The following is a 21,279-nucleotide window of genomic DNA, read 5'->3' as shown; positions in this document are numbered from 1 at the left end:
GCATTCATGATGGACTGGAGGGAGGACAGCCTATGTAAAGGTAATCCAGTGAGGAGGAAGTTGCAGTAGTCAAGGCGAGTGAATTAGAAGCTTTGTGGTGTCATTGGTTAAAAAGGGGCATATTCTGTAGATGTAGCGGAGGTTGAGGCGGTATGATTTGGACAAGGATTGGATGTGGGCTTGAAAGGACAGTTCAGCATCCAGGGTTACACCTAGCACCCTGGCATGCAGGGATAGTTGACATGTTGTGCCATTGATCTTCATCAAGAAATCAGGGCAAGAGGCAAGGGGAGGAAATATTATGAGCTCAGTTTTGGATAGACTGAGTTTGAGGAAGTGGTGTGACATCCAGTCTGATATGTCTGGTAGTAAATCAGTAATACGTTAGGAAATTGATGGGGTGAGCTTAGGGGTAGAAAGATAGATTTGTGTGTCATCAGCATAGAAAAAGTATTGGAAACCATGGGAAGCTATCAGCTGACTCAGGGAAGAGGTGTAAATGGAGAATAGGAGAGGTCCAAGGTCAGAACCTTGGGGGACAGTAAGAGGAATAGGAGAGGAGGAAGTAGAGCTTTAACTAGTTGCCGACCGCAGATAGCCGAATGACGGCTTCACTGTGGCCGGCCAGTTCTGGGTGGACGTCATATGACGTCCCCCCAGAACGCGCTCTCCTGCGCGCCCCAGGGGGCGCGCACCCGGCGATCTCCGTGATCGCTGTGTCCTACGGACACAGCTGATCACGTGATGTGGTAAAAGGCCGATCCCAGCGGCCTTTTACCACGTGATCAGCGGTGTCCAATGACACGCTGATCACAGGGAAATGCAAGTGCCGGTTCTCGGCTGCACTTTCCTCATGCTGTCAGATCGTGAGGAAAGTACTGCCGAGAACTGGCAGTTGTCACAGCGGGGATCGGCACCGATCATCAGGACACTGATGATCAGTGCCCTGATGATCGGTGCCCAGCAGTGCCACCCGCAAGTTCCGCCCACCTGTGCCCAGCAGTGCGCCCACTAGCTCCGCCCACCTGTGCCCAGCAGATCACCCACCTGTGCCCAGCAGTGCACCCACCTGTGCCCAGCAGTGCACCCACCTGTGCCACTCTGCAGTTTCACACACCTGTGCCCAGAAGTGCCACCTACCTGTGCCCAGAAGTGCCACCCACCTGTGCCCACCAGTGCCATCCACCTGTGCCCACCCACCAGTGCTGCCCACCAGTGCCACCCACCAGTGCAGCCCAGCAGTGCTGCCAGTCAGTGCCACCAGTCAGTGCCCAGGGGTTGTGCCAGTCAGTGCCGCCAGTCAGTGCCCAGCAGTGATGCCAGTCAGTGCCGTCTATCAGTACCCATCATCAGTGTCACCTATCAGTGCCGCCTATCAGTGCTGCATATTAGTGCCGCCTATCCGTGACACCTCATTAGTGCTGTCTATCAGTGCCGCCTATCCGTGCCACCTCATTAGTACTGCCTATCAGTGCCCTTTAGTGCTGCCTATCAGTGCCCATCAGTGCCGCCTATCAGTGCTGCCTCATCAACGCACATCAGTGAAGGAGAAAAAATACCTGTTTGAAAAATTTTATAATAGAAACAAAGAAAAAATTTTTTTTTCAAATTTTTTGCACTTTTTTTATTTATAGCGCAAAAAGTAAAGTGCCCAGTGGCAATTAAATACCACCAAAAGAAAGCTCTATTTGTGAGAAAAAAATGATCAAAATTTCATATGGGTACAATGTTGCATGACCGCGCAATTGTCAATCAAAGTGCAGCAGCGCTGAAAGCTGAAAATTGGCCTGGTAAGGAAGGGGGTATAAGTGCCTGGTAGGCAAGTGGTTAAGTGACACTGAAGATGCGGTGAGATAGTGTCGGAGATCACCTCCGCGATGGGCTCAGCGCAGGCGCAGTGCACCGCCCTGTGCAGGAACGCGGGCGCTGGGACCTGGCCGGCCGCAACGAACGAGTTCACGCATGCGCAGTAGGGACCGCGGGTGCGCGCGTGGCACCAATGACAGCGCAGGGCGGGATATTTAAATGGCCCTGAGCTGTCATTCAGTGCCTTCTGGTCTTCCCTGTATCCTGTACCTGTGAACCTGTGATTTGTGAGTTGCTGACCTGGATTGTGCTCTGACCTTGTTATATTCTCCTGCCCAGACCCTTGCTTTGCCTGACCTCTCTCTTGAATGCCCCCTATTGGATCTGACCTGCTGTTGCTGACCTGGCGTGTGACCCGACTATTCTCTGCCCGCTGCCTTGTACCGTACCGTCCTCTCTGTTACCGACTCGGCTTGTCTGACTTCGCACCTGCTCAGCCATCCATCCGTCCCTCCCAGTGGGGTCTTCAGACCTCCTCATATCAGGCTCTTCCCCGTGGGAGCCCTTGGCGTATACCACTACCACTGACAGGTTTACCCAGTAGCCACGACCTGGTCTCGGGGTGCTCCAAGTCCATCCCCACCATCAGGGGCCCTGGTGAACAAGCACCTTGGGACTTAGATTCCGTGCTCTGGGAATGCCTATTCAGTGGAGTGCTAGTGGTACCGCCGGATGATCCCTTACAGATAGGTAGGATGCAAACCAACAGAGAGTACAGTCATGGAGACCAAAGAAATAGAGTTTTTTTTTTTGGAGGAGGGAATGATCAACTGTATCAAAGGCAGTGGAGAGGTCCAAGCATAAGAGTATGGTATAGTGACCGTTGTTTTTAGCTGTTAGTAAATCATTTGTGAGTTTTAGGAGTGCAGTTTCTGTGGAGTGTTGCAGGCAAAATCCAGACTGAAGGGGATTATTAAGGTCATTCTTAATGAGGTGGCAGCTCATCTGGTTGCAGTAGTGGAGGCGAGAGATGACCAAAGAGTGAATTAGAAGCTTTGATGTGTCATTGGTTAGGAAGGGGCATATTTTGGAGATGTTGTGTAGTTTGAGGCGCCAAGCTTTGGACTTTGATTGGATGTGGGGCCAAAAGGATAGTTCAGAGTCCAGTATTACACATAGCACCTTGGCATGCAGGGACGGGCTAATAGTTGAGTTGTCAATCTCGACAGAAAAGTCAGAGGAGGAAATATTATGAGCTCGGTTTTGGATAGATTGAGTTTGAGGAAGTGGTGTAACATCCAGTCTGATATGTCTCTAAGTAAATTAGTGATGAATGCAGAGACTGATGGCGTGAGCTGGGGGGTAGAGAGATAGATTTGGGTGTCATCAGTGTAGAAATGGTATTGGAAGCCATGGGAGGCTAATTACTGACCCAGGGAGGTAGCGTAGATTGAGAATAGGAGAGGTCCAGGAACAAAACCTTGGGGGACCACGACAGAGCAAGGCAGAGAAGAAGAGGAAGTAGAATTGTAAGTGACACTGAAGGTATGGTGGGATAGGTAGAATGAGAACCAGTGAAGAGTACAGTAACAAAGACCAAAGGAGTGGAGTTTTTGAAGCTGAGGGAGTGGTCCACCATGTCATGTCCAGATGCAAATAATGGACCTTGTATTGAAGTAAAAAACTGTTTACAACTAGCCTGGTGGAAGGAGGCCTAACTGGGAACACTCATGGATGCCAACAGCAAGCAGCAGAGCAGGTTTAAGCTGAACTAACAGCTTCTATGGAGGGGTGTAACGAGTGTAAGCAAGCAGAAGCATGTGCTAGTTGGGTGCTGCTCTGGATGGGAAGGTAAAGGGTAATGCCTTTTCCAGTTCTCTGGTTTTGGTGGGTTATCTTTAGGTCCACCCCACTGGTCCTGTGATATAAAAGAGGGACAGTGGTTTGGAACAGAGAGCCCCCAGAGCCCTGGGCTTGAAAGCCCCTGAAAGAATGTGAATAAGAGCCTGTAAGGGAGAGGACTGGAGAATCGCACTTATGAGGAGTATAGAAATGTTAGCTGCTACTGACATAAAGTAGACGTTCCTCTGTACCTGGGAGTTTGTCCACAAAGAAACCAACTGCTGGGAAATGCCACTGATGCACCTGAATGCAAACGGACTCTACTTTTGCATGTATGCCAGGGCAGCACATAGCCTGAGTTAGGAGTAGAGACACAGGAATAATTCTGTTTTTGCATGTTGGACTTTAAGCTGTTCATTGCACTTTTCTAAGTAAAGCTTTGAAGCCTTGTTCCCGCCTGGTTTAAGATACTAAAGGGGTGTAATGCAAATAAACGGCACATTTCTACAGCTTCAGATCACTAGCATATCGGGGTATGAAGTGTCTGCACTAAAAGAGTCACCCTGGTGCAGTACAGAAAATGGTTACCGTAGGCAATAAAGGCTTGCAGCCCTGGCCAAAAGTTTTGAGAATGACACAAATATTAATTTACCTGTAAGGAAACGTGCAGTCATCATTACTTTGTACAAAAGGGATTCACAGGCAAAGATATTGCTGCTACTAAGATTGCACCTAAATCATTTATTGGATCATCAAGAACTTCAAGAAGAGAAGTTTAGTTGTTGTAAAGAAGGCTTCAGGGCACCCAAGAAAGTCCAGCAAGCTCCAGGACTGTCTACTAAAGATGATTCAGCTGCAGGATTGGGGCACTACCAGTGCAGAGCTTGCTCAGGAATGGCAGCAGGCAGGTGTGAGTGCATCTGCACGCACAGTGAGGTGAAGACTTTTGGAGGATAGTCTGGTGTCAAGAAGGGCAGCAAAGAAGCCACTTCTCTCCACGAAAAACATCAGGGATAGACTGATATTCTTCAAAAGGTACAGGGATTGGTCTGCTGAGGACCGGGGTTAAATTATTTTCTTTGATGAATCCCCTTTCCGATTGTTTGGGGCATCCAGAAAAAACCTTGTCTGGAGAAGAAAAGATGAGCACTACCATCAGTCCTATGTCATGCGAACAGTGTAGCATCCTGAGACCCTTCATGTGTGGGGTTGCTTCTTCGACAAGGTAGTGGGCTCACTCACAATTTTGCCTAAGAACACAGCCATGACTAAGGAATGGTACAAAAACATCCTGAGAAAGCAACTTATCCCAACCATCCAGGAACAGTTTGGTGATGAACACTGCCTTTTTTGGAGCACCTTGCCATAAGGCAAAAGTGATAACTAAGTGGGTTGGGGAACAAAACATTGACATTTTGGGTCCATGGCCAGGAAACTCCCCAGACCTTAATCCCACTGAGAACTTGTAGTCAATCCTCAAGAGGCAAATGAACAAAAAACCCCAAAAATTCTGACAAACTCCAAGCATTGATTATGCAAGAATGGGCTGCCATCAGTCAGAACATGGCCCAGAAGTTGATTGACAGCATGCCAAGGTGAATTGCAGAGGTCTTGAAAAAGAAGGGTCAACATTTCAAGTATTGACTCTTTGCATAAACTTAATGTAATTGTCATTAAAAGCCTTTGACACTTATGAAATGTTTGTAATTATACTTCAGTATACCATAGTAACATCTGACAAAAAGATCTAAAAACACGGAAGCAGCAGGGTAGTACAGTCAGTTAATGCAGCCTGTTGGTAGCATGTACCTGTTACAGGTGGTGCGGCATTCCTTCCGCAAGCTGTCTGTCTCCCATGTCAATGGGAATGGATTGGCACCGCAAAGGTCCTTATCCTATACAGAGGTATGGCAGCTCCAGAGCAGGGGCGGACTGACCATTCGGAAACTCGGACACCGTCCGAGGGCCCGGGGTCAGTAAGGGGCCCCATGAGATGCCCCTGGTACCTTCCATAGGCTTTTTTGGGTGTGGTTTGAGTGTGGGCGAGGACATAGGGGCCCCATGATCCCCTATTGCCCAGGGGCCCCATGAGTTGTCAGTCCACCCCTGCTCCAGAGTCAAGTCAAGCGCACGTGTGGAGCCCATGCCAAGTGCACAGTGAGGCCTAATAGTAGTGGAAAACACTGAACAGGTGGTTGTGGTCAGTATTTGGCACAGCCCTCCTAATTGCAAGCTGTAGAGTTAACTGGAGAACAGTTACAGTGCAAGTGTACACGATATACATCCCTCTCTAACAGTAAGGTCGCGTATTTTCCAACGGTAACCTCAGCCTTGTCCCAGGGCATTTATGAAAATGGCACAAAGTAAAGTTACCCTATATGTGTGAAGTAAAGTGATTCTGTTATAGGTGTCTAGATTAGCCCAGAAGAACCTACCTTGGGGTAGGCTTCCTATGTAACCTACACTTGGCTCCCAATGGGGAGGGGGAACATGGAGGGAGTGTCACCCGCCTACCCTTACCTGCGGCCTGCCTGGTCGGAGCCCAAATGGGAAGGTGTCCAAGGATAGTGTGGAGCCCTAAGGGACCTGTCCCTACACTACTCACATGCTGAATGCGTGCCAAACCCAGGACCCAAGTGTACAATCCAAACACACACGTTCCTGCGTTAAAAATGGCTGTGTGTATAAGTGTGTGCTGCAGCGACCGTCGGCTGGAACTGAACAGAATCAGCAAAGGAGAATGTCACCAGCACACCGAGGATCACCAATATGGGTCCAAAAGTTTGAATGAACGATCGCATAGTTACAGCAAGGCAACGTTTCGGAGTCTTGCAGGACCCCTTCATCAGACCCCTTCATTAAGACCCAGGAGCCAGGGTCTTAAATGGACTGTGCCACACCTAAGATGGCCACCAAGGTCACATGGACGGCCAGCATCCAACCAGATTGCTGCCCCAGTGACCCAAGAAATCATAGAGGCACTCTCCTCTCCCTCTGCACTGCACTGTGGTTGAGCACCACCTGCAGTGGAGAAAACAGACTGCACCTGCCCACAGCGAGGTGATGGAGACTTTATGAAAGATCCTTTTCATTTAGCTGTGCCTAGGGTGGTATGATCACAGAATCCATCCCTGTTCACATGAGCAGCAAAAGAGCTGAGTGTGCTAGACACATGTTCTGCCAGATGAAGGCCTGATGGCTTAACAAAAATGACACAGAAAGATGTGATAAACTTAGCACCAGATAGGATGTAAAGGACACAAAAACACTGTAAAACACAAACAATACCATTTAAGCCATTTTACACAGGAGACTCACGGATTGCATTGTTGCTGAGATTACACTTAGGAAACCCCAGATTCTTGGGATAGGCAAATTCCCAGTGACTGCAGCCACAGTTCTCAATGATATTCACCTGAGCACATGTCCGTTTACAGGCCTGGAGGAGGAAACACAGATAGTTTAGCTCAAAGGAGCTGCCACTGGTGGCTTTGTGGCTGTTGTCCTCAATCTTGCTTTACTACTTAGTCACTGACAAGGAATAAACAGGGAAGACATTGAGACAGCATTTAATTAATGTAGACTTATTTAATTATTATTAATTATTATTATTATTTATTTTAAATGCATTCATGTTAATTAATGTATAAAATAAACCAAACAATTTACTTCCTGTAACGGAAATCTCAGTATTCCCTCTGAATATGCCTTCATCTTCTCTACTCCCCGAAAGGCCAAAGCCATCTTTGTTCAGCCATTTCTGGGAAAGAGATGCTGGTCTAGAGATTATGAAAACATGTAAAACCTATGCAGAAACCATTATGTTGTTAGGTGTGTCTACCCATGTCTCACCCAGACCAACCCTCTGATGGCACCCAAATCTTTGACCAGACAGTGTAAAAATCCATGACACTCACATATTATTCCCCTGTTGCCTATTAATATGGGAACAGCCAGTGTTAACAGTCTTGCTCCAGTAAATAGAAATTAGGCTGATTATGATAGTCTCTCTGGTTTTTTTAATACACCACCTAACATTCAAGCAAAAACTAAGCTGCTTAAAGTGGAACCTCCACTTCAGCAATGCAATGTCCAGGAGCTCCTTGCCTGACATCTTCAGCAGTTCTTCTTTGAAGTTCTGAACTTTGGCATGCACTGGGGTGATGTCATTTCTGCCCAGCCAGAAGAAGTGTGCATGCGCAGCTCAGCGTACAGTGCGAATAGGCAGGTAAGAATACTTTCATGCAGAAGAAATTTAGCATGTCTTTTCTGTATTAAAAAGTCTGCCTGCTCACAAACTGTGTATTTTTTGAGTAAAGTTTCACTTTAAATTCAGAAGACTGTAATCAGAACAACAGTCACCAGCCCTGACCACTTCTGAAACTGTATTTGGCTTCAAATTAGCCACAAGACTAGATTACACCAGCATACAAACTTCATGAATTGTCTTAGCTATCTTACATGGCACAAGAAATCTCTTTCTGGAGAGCAACCCAATATTGTAAGTATAGCACTGTAATGGATCCCAGACACCCATGACTGGGTATCTCTGTCAAGAAGCTGCTTCTCAGGCTCTGGAACACGAGACCAGTGAATCTGGCTATTGCTACCTCAAGATCCAGACGACACCAGGTTTGAAGTAAGACAGAAGGTAGACTACTTTATTGGAACACAGATACAAGATATATACACTCAGGGGGCAATCCCCCCTCCCTGCATAATGATACAGGGTGGGGAAATCTACATTTAGTAACAAGAGACACACAGGTATTCAAACTTCACACCAGCAGACAGTCCCATCAGGAGGGAGGGCTGCTGGAGACACCCCCCACTAAGCTAACACACATAAACACATACATCCCATAATAGTTTGCTCCCAAGCAAGACACACAATAGAACAATGGGATGCAACCACATGACATTAAACAATCAACAACCCCCCACCCCAATATTAGGACAGATCACCCTGTACCCCTAACAGGCACAGGGTGATTTACACATAATAGGGATATGGGGAGCTGAGACAGGGGTCTTCCCACCTCTCCAAAGTGAGCTGGGTTCCATGGGCCCCCCCCACCTAAAGTGACTCCCGTCACAAGCACATCATGCGTTTAGTCCTAAGGGCATCTGCCAGGACCGGAGCTGTGGAACGGACAGGCAGGCCTAATGGCAGGGTCACGCACTGACTGACGACAACCACCACCCACAGACCGGAGTCCCTCAGGGCGCGGAGTGTAAGTCCCAGGCTGCCCTTCACCAGAGCCCCTGATGGTGGGGATGGACTTGACGCAGCCAGGGACCAGGTCGTGGCCCCCGAGACACCCCAGCTGCGGTAATGGCCACCGCCAATGGCGTATAGCTGGTAGGAACCAGAAGACAATAGAGTAGTCAGGCAGGCCGGGTCAATAACAACGGGACAGACAGTACAGAACGGTAGACAAGAATAACAGGTCACAAGCCGGGTTCAGCAACGGGAGGTCAGGTAAAGGCATAATGCAGAGAATAGTCTAGTCAAAAGCCGAGTCAGTTTCCAGGAGAGCCACGAGAGTATAAACAGAGCTTGTTGCAACACGAACATACAAGACACGAATGCAAAGGGCACGTGCGGACAACAGGCTTATATGTGATCAATCACACCCCTCTGGGGGATGGACCGCAGAGGCCTGAAGGCATAAAAGACTCCCACCATGCTCTGCAGAAATCCAAGATGGATGCCAGCACATGGAGCAGCATAACCTCTGGGAAAAGGTAAGACCTTGACAGCATCCAAATACTAGTATGCATAATAGTCTTAACGTGGTTGTAAACCTTTACATATACCCAGTGAAGTGACTGGCTTCAGGTGATACACAGAGATTAAACAAATCCTTCTACATAAATTGTACCTGTCTATCTGCAGTCTTCTATTCTCTACATCCATTAAAAGGGCTGATTTTTTAAAGCCTCTAGAGTTGACAAAAAAAGGGGGCGCTGAGCTGAAGTTACACTCTGCAGAGCTCAGTGAGGACAGCTCTGAGAGTTGATTGGAGGGAAGAGACACACCCTCCTCCCCTCCTCACAGCTCACAGGAACAGAACTGAGACTGTCATTCTGCTGGAGGTCCCTCTCCTGTCACCACTTTTCTCTTGGTGTCAGGAAAACTCGTCAAAAGTGACTCACACTGATAGCAGAGGAATGAAGCAGCAGATAGAAATGACACTTGGCGCTCTTAACTGAAATACATAGACATTTTAGAGGGATATGCTTTGTTCATATTTCATGTCTGAGGTTACAACCACTTTATGGGAAAGGCAGCAGCTATGAGTGAAACAGCTTGAAAACCTTAATATTTTCACTGATCATGAAGCAGTAAACCTTACAAAAACCATTAAATGTAAATATAAAACACTGAAAGCATGCCTCGTCCAACACCAAATTCTGCCATAAACTTTTACTATATTAATCACATCAGGGTCAGAGCTTGTACAAAGGAGTGTCATCCTTTAGCAATGCCTAGGGTAGTGTGATGCGCGTTTACAGCTCCAATCTTGAAGAAATGCCAGGACTAGAGTCCACAAACAGATAGCCTTTATTAAACAAAACAGATAGCCTTTATTAAATGGAACCAAGCATACAATCAACATAGAGGGTCAACGCGTTTTGGCCATTAGGCCTTAATCATGAAATGCGTTGACCCTCTGTGTTGACTTTATGCTTGGTTCCATTTAATAAAGGCTATCTGTTTTGTTTAGTAAAGGCTATCTATTTGTGTATTCTGCCAAAGTGCAAGCATTTCAAGATTCGGATTCTGCAGGGTTTACAGGAGCTGACAGCTTGACCATTGGGGAACATACTCAAGGAGGTAGTAGCACTGTGTGTCTTGTATTTACTACTCCAGCCCTAAATGTATTTATAGACATATATCACAACACGATGCAAGTGCGAGCTTTCCTTCTTGTTAATCATTAGCTCTGTTCACCTTTCAGTCAGTGATTAGGGTCTTTGTCATTACACTCACCTCTCGTGTGTAACCAGCTCCATAAACATCTTTATAGAAATTTTTGATGTCATCCCCTTCTGTGCATTGGCTTGCATATGGTGATTTTAATCTGTCAATGTGAACCTGTAAAATAATCATTATAAATCTTAACCAAATTATGGGTTTATTAGGTACATTATGTACATACAGTAATTAATGGTCTTTGGTCAATTTTGTTTTACATTTTTTACATTTGAACTTTTTTTTTTTTTTGCTGTGTGTATAAAATCCACAGATGAACATTTAATACAAGGTGTCCCCATGACATTAGTGTCAGAGAACATTATAGGTTTTTAGCAAGAACATTTCAGAAGCTGTTTGCTTTCAAACTATCTCTCTCTAATTAAAACAGTCAAGGGAAAAAACAGTGACCGTCTATTGACATGTATCTTTTACAATAAGCTGGAAAATCATCATATACAATAAAGAAAGCGTTTGATTGAAACTCATATGCCCAAATTTTCACCTAGTCACCATGATCAATGCTTGAATCAGGTTCATTACTTGCAAAGATTGAGCTGTGCGTGCCCACCCAACACTCAATTTAATTGAAAGTGATTACATTGTAGAGAAGCTGAATGCAACAAATAGGACTTTCAATTACAATGATTTTCAAGCATCCCAGACAAATTAGAAGGATCAAATTGTTGACTATTAATTTATTGCAATTCTGCTTCAAATGTGCTACATTTTTCACAATATGTGTTTGTTTTTCTGTGTATTATTAAAAACAGAAAAGAATTACTGTACTTCACTTTATTTAAAAAAAATGTACTGTATGTATAAAAATGTATGAACATGTATCTATGAATTACGGAGATAATATATAACAATAATTTTTCATGTGGAATAGAAAATCGATAGTTTTGTTGCATTCAGAAGGAGAATTCAGATTCTATGAATTACAAGGAAATAATATTAAATGATCATTTTCCATGTGGAATGGAAAATCGATAGTTCTGTTGCATATAGAAGGAGAATTCAGATTCTATGAATTACAAGGAAATAATATTAAATTATCATTTTTCATGTGGAATGGAAAACCGATAGTTCTGTTGCATATAGAAGGAGAATTCATATTCTATGAATTACAGGGACATAATATTAAATTATCATTTTCCATGTGGAATAGAAAACAGATAGTTTTGTTGCATATAGAAGGAGAAAAATATTTGGTGCAATGGGGGGAGCAAAAGTGTTAGTCCACTGGGTATAATAGTCCTAGATAATATACAGTCCAAAAAGACCATGCAGCTGAGCAAACATAAGTCCACTCAGCAGTAGCCTGGTCCTTAGAGCAAGAAACAACTCTTGATAAGCAAGGGTGGAGAGGGGACAAGTGTACCAGCTAAGTGTAGTAGGTAAACAGCTTTTGATAGTCAAAGATAAGATGCACTCACAAACAAGCGTAAAAACAAGCATGTAACACTACATGGAACTCCACAGAGATCAGCAGCCACCAGCCGGCTTGCAGTAAGGGACTGAGTCTGAGAGGAACACTGGAAGGTTGCGGCAGCTCAGTTGCTACACTGGCCCCAGACACCAGGCATTTCCCAATGATATGCTGCTTCGGTGGCTCCCAGGGCTTTCTGGTTGGCGTGGAATACAGAGATAGGTGCAGAGACATCACAACCGGATGTGCCGAACAAACGTGGCGGTGCGTTCTGGAGCATGCGCTCCTTTCGCAGGACATAGAAAGGGGCGCATGATCCGCAAAGCATTATGAGCAGCCTGTCAGCAGGACCACAGAAGCTAATCCATTCAGCAGACTGGCACTTGTGATGACAGCCCATGTAGTGTTGCATGCTTGTTTTTAGGCTTGTTTGTGAGTGCATTTTATCAATGACTATTAAAAGCTGTTTTACCTACTACACTTAGCTGGCGCTTGTCCTCTCTCCTCCTGTTGCATGCAGATAATCTGTGAATTATGTTATCTATGACAGTTATCAAATGTTAGTAAATTGCTCGATTTTTGCATATTTTTTGTTGGCTCTGTTAAAGTAGAGCTAAAGGTAAAACTTTTTTTGGAAAGTGTAATGAAGGGTTATAACCCCTGTAATTTTTTTTTTTTTTTGCCATCTGTCTCCTTGGGGGGATTTTTCTTCACTTCTTGTCCCAGAACCAAAACAAGTGAGAGGAAATCCTTGAGGGAATTTAAGGGTGTGACCACAGCCACCAGAACTAATGTCCCGATTGTTATTTTCCCCTTTATTACTGTACTGGTGTGTGTTAAGCCATAATTTGGGATTTTCTTTTACTTTGACATTTAATGAATCTCCATAACTGGGGCACAGATAGCAATAAAAAATGACAGGTATTCTCTTTCCACTACAAAACTAAAAATAAATACTCTTAGATTGTAAGCTCCAAGGAGCAGGGCCCTCCTAACCCTCTTGTATTGAACTGTATTGTTGCTGTATTGTCTCCCATTATATTGTAAAGCGCTGAGCAAACTGTTGGCGCTATATAAATCCTGTATAATAATAATAATAATAAAAAACCTGAAATAGTTTTTCCTTTATAGTTTGATAATAGAATCTGTCTTTGTTTGTCTGGGGCTCCATCTAGCTGCAAAAAAGTAGAACAACACATAAAGGAGTTCCTGCAGCATTGTCTTAGCTGGCTGGGAATGATATATATACATACAGTGTAATGAAATCTCATTCTTTCCTATTTGGTTGGTTCCCATTTATGTGTTGCAATTTTGTGTGAAGGATAAAGGGAAACTCTAGGGGCCCGTTGAATTTACACCTATGCATTGTCAGGGAACTCTCTATACTGCCTTCTGGTCCTGTAATAGGGAAAATAGTGCCTCTACTTATTATGTTTATGTATTAGGATGGCCATGTGCATTACAATCAGATTGTTTAATCTCTATACAATCTCCTTTAGATCAACCAAAACTATGTAGTAGAAGCCGTACCTAAACAATCCATTCCCTTTTAGGTAAGCTCCCATACTATGCAGCTGCATGACTATGTAGTGATATTCTACTGTGCAAAAGACAAAAAAACGTATTCTAGCTACATATTCTATAAAACTTTAGTCTTCATTGACACTATGACACGTAATGCCAGGTGTCGTGCACATACATATTTTTGGTTTGTTATTGCACTACACACATAAGCTGAATAAATATTGTACTGTGGGCTGCCCTATGAGCATAAAATATGGCAAATTAGCTCATGCACTTTTTTTAGTTTTGAGCATTTTTAGCCTTGCATTGTGAAAAGCTGTGTCTGCATGCCACATTTGGGGTTCTATTACATAGTTACATAGTTATTCTGGCTAAAAAAAGACAAAAGTCCATCCAGTTCAACCATTAAAAAAAAAAAGTTATAATCCTATACCCACAGTTGATCCAGAGGAAGGCAAAAAACCCAGCAAAGCATGATCCAATTTGCTCCTGTAGGGGAAACAATTCCTTCCTGATTCCCCGAGAGGCAATTGGATATTCCCTGGATCAACTTTACCTATAAATGTTAGTATCCAGTTATATTCTGTGTATCTAGGAAAGAATCCAGGACTTTGTTAAAGCAATCCACTGAGCTGGCCAGAACCAACTCTTGAGGGAGTCTTTTCCACATTTTCACAGCTCACTGTGAAGAAACCTTTCCGTATTTGGAGATTAAATCTCTTTTCCTCCAGACGTAAAGAGTGCCCCCTTGTCCTCTGTGATGACCTCAGGGTGAATAACTCTACACCGAGTTCACTATATGAACCACTGATGTATTTATACATGTTGATCATATCCCCCCTTAATCTCTTCTCAAGAGAGAATAAATTCAGTTCCTCTAATCTTTCCTCATAGCTGAGCTCCTCCATGCCTCTTATCAGTTTAGTTGCCCTTCTCTGTACTTTCTCCAGTTCCCCAGTGTTCTTTTTGTGAATTGGTGCCCAAAATTGAACTGCATATTCCAGATGAGGTATTACTATTAACAATGAATACCACTGCAAGTTTCTACATGCATTTTCCCACTTTCTGTAAACAAGAAAACAAGATTTTATTTGCTTTCACAAAACACTGTAGTGTGAATGCCAGATAGAAAACTGTTATAGAAGACACAAATGAAAGCCAATGTATTCATTAATGCATCATGAAAAGTATTTTTAAATGCAATCAGTGTAATATCTTAAATTGACCCGGTATAAACCTTTTGCAGTCAAGGGTAAAGCAGCAGAGAGAGCCTATCAGTTGTCTGCAGCACTCATGCACTTATAAATAGAGAGATGAGTTCATCAGTGTGCTGCTTCTAATTCACTGTCCAGTCACAGGCTGGGAGAACATGATTTATGTTACTGAACATCAACAGATTAAAACCAGATCTCCAAGACTTGATGGACAGAAAGCCAAATCCTTTGGCTAGTAAAACAGATCTCATATATGCAGGGCCGGTGCTACACTATTTTGCACCCTAGGCAAGACCAGCTACTTGAGCCCCCCCCCCCCAAAAAAAAAAAATTAAATAAATTTTTTTAAAAACTGTAGAAAATAATAAATCAACAAAACATTAAACTGCTAAATTTCTTTTAATTTGCAAAAATAAGTGCCATAAGATGAAATGAAGGAAATGATGCAGCGCTACTCTGATGCTAATACTAGAACTGATGCTTAATGTTTAAACAATATATAAAAGTGCATATACACAAAGTGACACAATGTGCAACAAAATACAGTGACCTGATCCTCCAGGGATCTACAGATATATATTGGTGAACCAATCCTCAACCGATCCAATAGTGTACACAGTGAATAATGCACCACTACAATGATGGTAATCGCAAACTTTTAACTGAAGTGCATAAATCCTAAATAAGGATCCAAAGTGATAATGTGCACAAAACAAACAAGACAAGAAATTATAAATTCAGCCCAAACAACGGAAAAATAAGTGACACATCCAAAATTTGGACTCAAAAGCAAAAAAACGCATAAAAGTGCATAAACAAGTGCATCAACATTCAAAAACCAAATATCTGAATCGCAAAAGATTATAAAGTATTCCCATACACAAATCAATACATATACAAAAAAGCACAGCCAATGGTAAATGCAATAGTGAACTTATAGCACGCAAAACGCATGACTCCAAACTATAAGTAAAAATTTGAAAAAATGTCCAAATGTGGTACTACACCACCATAAATTCAAATAAACAAAATAACACACGTGCACGTGGATGGTGAATGTAGGTAATCAAAGAAGATTATCCGTCAAAAGCCGGATTGGCCGCTCGCCTCCTTGCTTCGACCCGCAGGGGGTCAAAACACTTTTGGGATCACTAAACCGGATCCTCCATGTATATGATTCCTCTGTTCCTGGATAACTCTCTCCTCAGCGATCTCCCACTCAGGGATGTGTGTGCAAGTAGCAGAATCCTCTCCAGGTATATGGATAAGGTATAAGCCAGTATCTCAAAAAACATATATAAAACCTTCCATAGTGTAATACCTTTTATTAAGCTCAATATCAAGCAAAGAAATCCTAATATTGCACTCACATTGTTATCCTTCATAAACCAGCATTTACTGTAGAACCTCATGTTCTGGGTGTATCTGCATGGGTATGTTCACTTGGGTGCAGCAAGATGGCGTCCGCGCCGGAAGTGCGTCACCGCACACTCTGACAGATTCCAGGCTGGAATTCCCCAGGCAATGGGGGGAGATAAAACGTTGTGACAGCAGGCAGCTGAACTGAGCGATCCCACACATTGACAGATCCGACACAACACACCACCACCAACATTGACAAAGATCAGCAGGCCAAGCAGGCACTGGAAGAGCAAGCTGTGGGATCATGATGGTGTCATCACACATTGCACAGGTGATGGATGGCCGGCTGGGTCACACTCACACAGACACGAGACATCAGAGTCAGACATTACCTTCCTCCGCAGGCGCAGCTCTGCCTCTGCTGTTGAATGGGAATAGAAGGGCTGGAACTCCACAGTAATCAGCAGCCACCAGCCGGCTTGCAGTAAGGGACTGAGTCTGAGAGGAATACTGGAAGGTGTGGCTGCTCAGCTGCTATACTGGCCCCAGACACCAGGCAACTTCCTCTGTCCTTTCTTTCTCCCCTCTGCCGCCCCGCAGCTGAAGGATCATTCATGACGTGGCGGCATCCCACACAGAGAGAGTGTTGGCCTGTGCTGCGCCCAGATGCCCCTAGGTTTCAGTGCGCCCTAGGCGGCTGCCTAGTTTGCCTAGTGGAGGCTCCAGCCCTGCATATATGCTGGTGTAAGCAGCTAAGGTTTTCTTGTTATCAGCGTTTACTAATCCAATCAACTGCAGAGGGAGTGCCATCAGCATCATGAGCCAATCAGACTCTGTTGCCTATACATGTGCCAACAATGAAAATAGTGACGGGGAGTGAGCTGAGTAATGACTCATCAGTGTGTACTGCACCTTCATTCACCAATCTGAAGGCTGATCACTCATCAGTCTGTACTGCACCTTCATTCACCAATCTGAAGGCTGATCACTCATCAGTGTGTACTGCACCTTCATTCACCCATCTGAAGGCTGATCACTCATCAGTCTGTACTGCACCTTCATTCACCAATCTGAAGGCTGATCACTCATCAGTGTGTACTGCACCTTCATTCACCCATCTGAAGGCTGATCACTCATCAGTGTGTACTGCACCTTCATTCACCCATCTGAAGGCTGATCACTCATCAGTGTGTACTGCACCTTCATTCACCCATCTGAAGGCTGATCACTCATCAGTGTGCACTGCACCTTCATTCACCCATCTGAAGGCTGATCACTCATCAGTGTGCACTGCACCTTCATTCACCCATCTGAAGGCTGATCACTCATCAGTCTGTACTGCACCTTCATTCACCAATCTGAAGGCTGGTAGTATGTTATTGACCAAACAATGCTGCTGCTATGGAGTGACACCTTGCAACATTGTCTCACAGTAGTCCCTGGATAAAAACACTGGCTGCAAATAATTAAACATCTTTTATAAGGTAAGCTAGTTTCCATATTTGTACTCCAGCTGTACATTGTGCTGCTTGTCTGCAGATTACAATGAAAACCAGGGCTTTCTTCAGGACCTCCACCCTTCAGAGTCACTTCTTATCCCCACCTCTGAGCAACATCCTCCCACCTCCAAGTACTGCCCCTTTTAGAGAATACAGATCCAAATATCATTGTGTGGTGCTAAGTAATTTGTATGGATTTTGTTATAGATAACAAGGAAAGCAGTAAAAGAGATCCCCCACAGCCAGCAGCAATAGATTCTCCTAGCTACAATAGACTCCCTGCAGTAGCAACAGATCTCCCAGAAGCCAGCATCAATAGACTCTCCAGTAGCAAAGAACAATAGACCCCTCCCTCAACAATAGATCCCTTCCAGTAACAATTGACCTCCTTGCAAAAATAAACCCCCAGCAACAATAGACTGCCATGCAAAAAATAGATCCGTTACAGTGACAATAGGTCTCCCAGCAGCCAGCATCAATAGACCTTCCAGCACACCTTGCCATTACATACATTCAGTGCTGGAGGTGCTGGAACTGTGTTCCCCCACATTCCCGCTGAAATAAAGCCATGATGAAAACAATTATTCATGGAGAAGACCTTGAAGTATGGTTAGATACCTTCATCATGCCAATATCAGTCTCAGCTCCTGGTGGGACATTCACACCTTCATCCTCAGGGAAAGGCATTTGGGCTTGATCATGAATGAGAAGGCGAATTCCAGCAGAGTGTGTCATGTCTCTTATATATTCGATCTGCTGAATGAACAGCTCGAGGTGCAATCCTGTCCAGAGCACAGAGATATGCAGAAGATTTAGATGGTCAAATATGCAAGGTACTATATGCAAGGGCATATGGGTGACAGTAAACTTGATGCTTGAAGATAATTTTAAAGTGCATTTTCACTTTTGCAGCCAACACACTTCCCCTCATTAATATTTCTTCCATTCACATAGCACACATTGCTGCTTACTTTTTTACTTGCTTTTTATGTGCTTAAAAATCTTACCTAGCTTTTTCCTTTCCCCCTAATATTTAATATATTCAACCCTATCAGTACTGTGCTGGCAGATTTCAGTAACAATTGTACACTAGATTTAAACGCTGTCTGCCCTAACAAAAGGTTAACGATTTCAAGGCTTTGGTGGTGCATTGTGTGTTAGTGCACTTTATCTCAGTCTGTTGCCCCTTTAAATTGTTCAAAATAACTAGCAGACCTGTATAAACCTGTTCCAAAGAAACAACTAGAAAGGTAGGAGTTTAAAAAAAAAAACACTTCTAGGTATGTTGAATGAATGGGAACACATAACAAACATATAGTGGGAGTTTCTCCAATTTGACTGCAAAAGTGTAAATACAATTTAAAGCAGGACACGTAAGTAGAACAAACGTAAAACATACTTCCAGTGGCATATCAATAGCCATTTGAGGAAAATGAAAAAATAGCTTTGGACCCATAGGTTTATTTTACTGGTATTGTTATCTTAAGGTATTAATGATGGTGTAAATGATTTGGTTCCTGAGCAGGCGGCTTCTACACCCCCGAGGATCTCCACAGTTTCCTTGGCTTGTAGTGTGATGTAAAAAGAGTTGAGATTGCCAGCCTTGCCAGAACTAAAATGAAACCTGTATATCTAACACGGTTTACCTAAAATTGTCAGAAAACTGACAAGGAAACGGTTTATAGTTCTGCGAAAAAAAACAGTTTAAAGGCTTAGTTCACTTTTTATAGAAAAAAAAATAGTTTTCAGTATGAAATTAATCATTTTGAACTGCCTTTTTTGCTAAAGCCATTACTATTTTATTATCTCTCATTTACTGCCATCCCTGACTGCAGAGATTGGACGCCAAACACTGGGCTTCATGTATCATGTATCCTGTTCATGTGACAGTCCAGTAAACAGTAAAGCCCGCAGAGAAACTACAGTTCCCATGATTCCATGGTGGGAAAGAGAGGTGGGTAGCAGTCGTGTGCAAAATCACTGGAAGGGAGTAGTGGGCAAAAGCTGTGGGAGGGAGTGATGGGTGGACTTGTGACTGGTGTCAGTGCACACAGGAGGCAGAGATCTTTGAGACTGCCAACAGAGGCCATCCAACATTGATGCCTAACTAGATACTAAGAAATTGTTGAGTGTGAGATAATTGATGGATATGATGGGCCTGCTCCAGCACATGGCCATTGCTCTGACAATTCTGGGAAAGTGGTACTAAAATATTTCACTGGCACTTAGTTAAGCTGTAAATTGCCAAAAAAAAAGTTGACCCCACACTTGAGCGTTTGCGATCTCGGGTAGAATTGCTGTGATTCTGCCAGAGATACCAAAAAGCTCTGCACAAATGACATCACACCACGCCTCTTCGGGTGCCATTCATTTTCAATGGCACCAAAACATGCACTTCTGCCATAACTGTTGCGTGATAAATTGTTCTAAAATTGCAGCAAACTGCATTGTGTGAAGCTTGTCGCCCAAAAGAAGCTCCTGCTCTTTTTTGAGCTACAAGCTTCATGAGATGAGGTTTGCCACGATTGCAGCACACTTTATCACTCAACAATTGTGGCAGAACCACGCTGCGTTTTGGTGACATCGAAAATGAATGCCACCCAAACAGGCGTGGTACGATTTGTCATTTGTGCAGAGTGTTTAGGGATAGCGGGCAGAATCACGGCGATGCTGCCTAAGATTACAAATGCTCAAGTGTGAACGGGGCCTTAGGGTTAAAGGGTAATTTTGTGAACAATTACTAACAATTCAGCCATAATATGAAATATTGTGATGGTAATTATTATTGCTACTGCACCCCTGTTTTATTTTTTTTTAACTTACTACTACACCTTCTGTTTCAGCACTTGCTTGCTGCAGTGGTTATAGAGTTGGCAGGATTTGGAATTAGCACTGAGGCCCTGAGATCTGAGATACTTGAAAAGAATGGTGAGGAGTAAACTGGAAAATGAAGGTGAAAAAGGTAATTCCATGAACTGATGAACCCCTGCTTGATTTCACAGTACTCGCAGTGACAGCTCTCCTGCTACCTTTCCCTGATATTGACATACTTTATGTTAAAATCAATGACGTTGCCTGGAGGTCCCATCAAAATTTTGCAATGGGTCAAAATGATCTGTAGGTACATAGTTGTATGCTTGCCTTCCACCAACTCCCCCCACCCCATTGCTCACATGTCCTAGAGAAGTTGACATGGTATTTATACTGCTCAGGGGCGAACTGACCATTTGGAAACTCGGGCACTGCCCGAGGGCCCGGGGTCAGTAGGGGGCACCATGAGATGCCCCTGGTACCTTTTTCATAGGTTTTTTTTGAGTTTGGGCAAGGACACAGGGGCCCCATGATCCCCTATTGCACGGGGGCCCCATGAGTTGTCAGTCTGCCCCTGATACTGCTATAGCGGTTTTCTCCCATTGGGCTGAAAGTGCTTCATCATCTGTTGGAGCATATGGTGATGTAGCCATTTTGGAAACACTCAGAAAAATATCATACTAGATCCAATTTTAGATAGGATCCAGTTAAGCAACCAGCATTCCTAATTGGAACTCAAACTAAAGAACCCCAGTGTTGCATGACAGAAGTGCTCACTACTAAGTCACAGTGAGGAAAACACAGTACTTC

The 21,279-nt window shown here is 43.9% G+C and overlaps 1 protein-coding gene across 1 annotated transcript in view; it reads right to left on the bottom strand.

The window, feature by feature from the left end:
* The window catches only part of LOC149463521 (epithelial sodium channel subunit beta-like), a 76,822-nt gene that overhangs the window by 37,538 nt on the left and 18,005 nt on the right, over positions 1 to 21,279 (bottom strand). Inside the window, exons 4-6 of the mRNA XM_089675316.1 lie at positions 18,277 to 18,440; positions 10,646 to 10,750; positions 6,967 to 7,087 (exon numbers count right to left, since the gene is read on the bottom strand). Of these exons, the coding sequence (XP_089531442.1) occupies positions 6,967 to 7,087; positions 10,646 to 10,750; positions 18,277 to 18,440 (390 nt within the window). The remainder of the gene's footprint in view (positions 1 to 6,966; positions 7,088 to 10,645; positions 10,751 to 18,276; positions 18,441 to 21,279) is intronic.

Source organism: Staurois parvus, unplaced genomic scaffold, assembly GCF_062004578.1.
Source record: "Staurois parvus isolate SC_StPar_1 unplaced genomic scaffold, SC_StPar_1.0 ptg000154l, whole genome shotgun sequence".
In the NCBI taxonomy this organism is placed as follows: Eukaryota; Metazoa; Chordata; class Amphibia; order Anura; family Ranidae; genus Staurois; species Staurois parvus.
The sequence above is the reverse complement of the archived record's forward strand: the minus strand, read 5'-3'. Positions and strand labels throughout refer to the sequence as shown.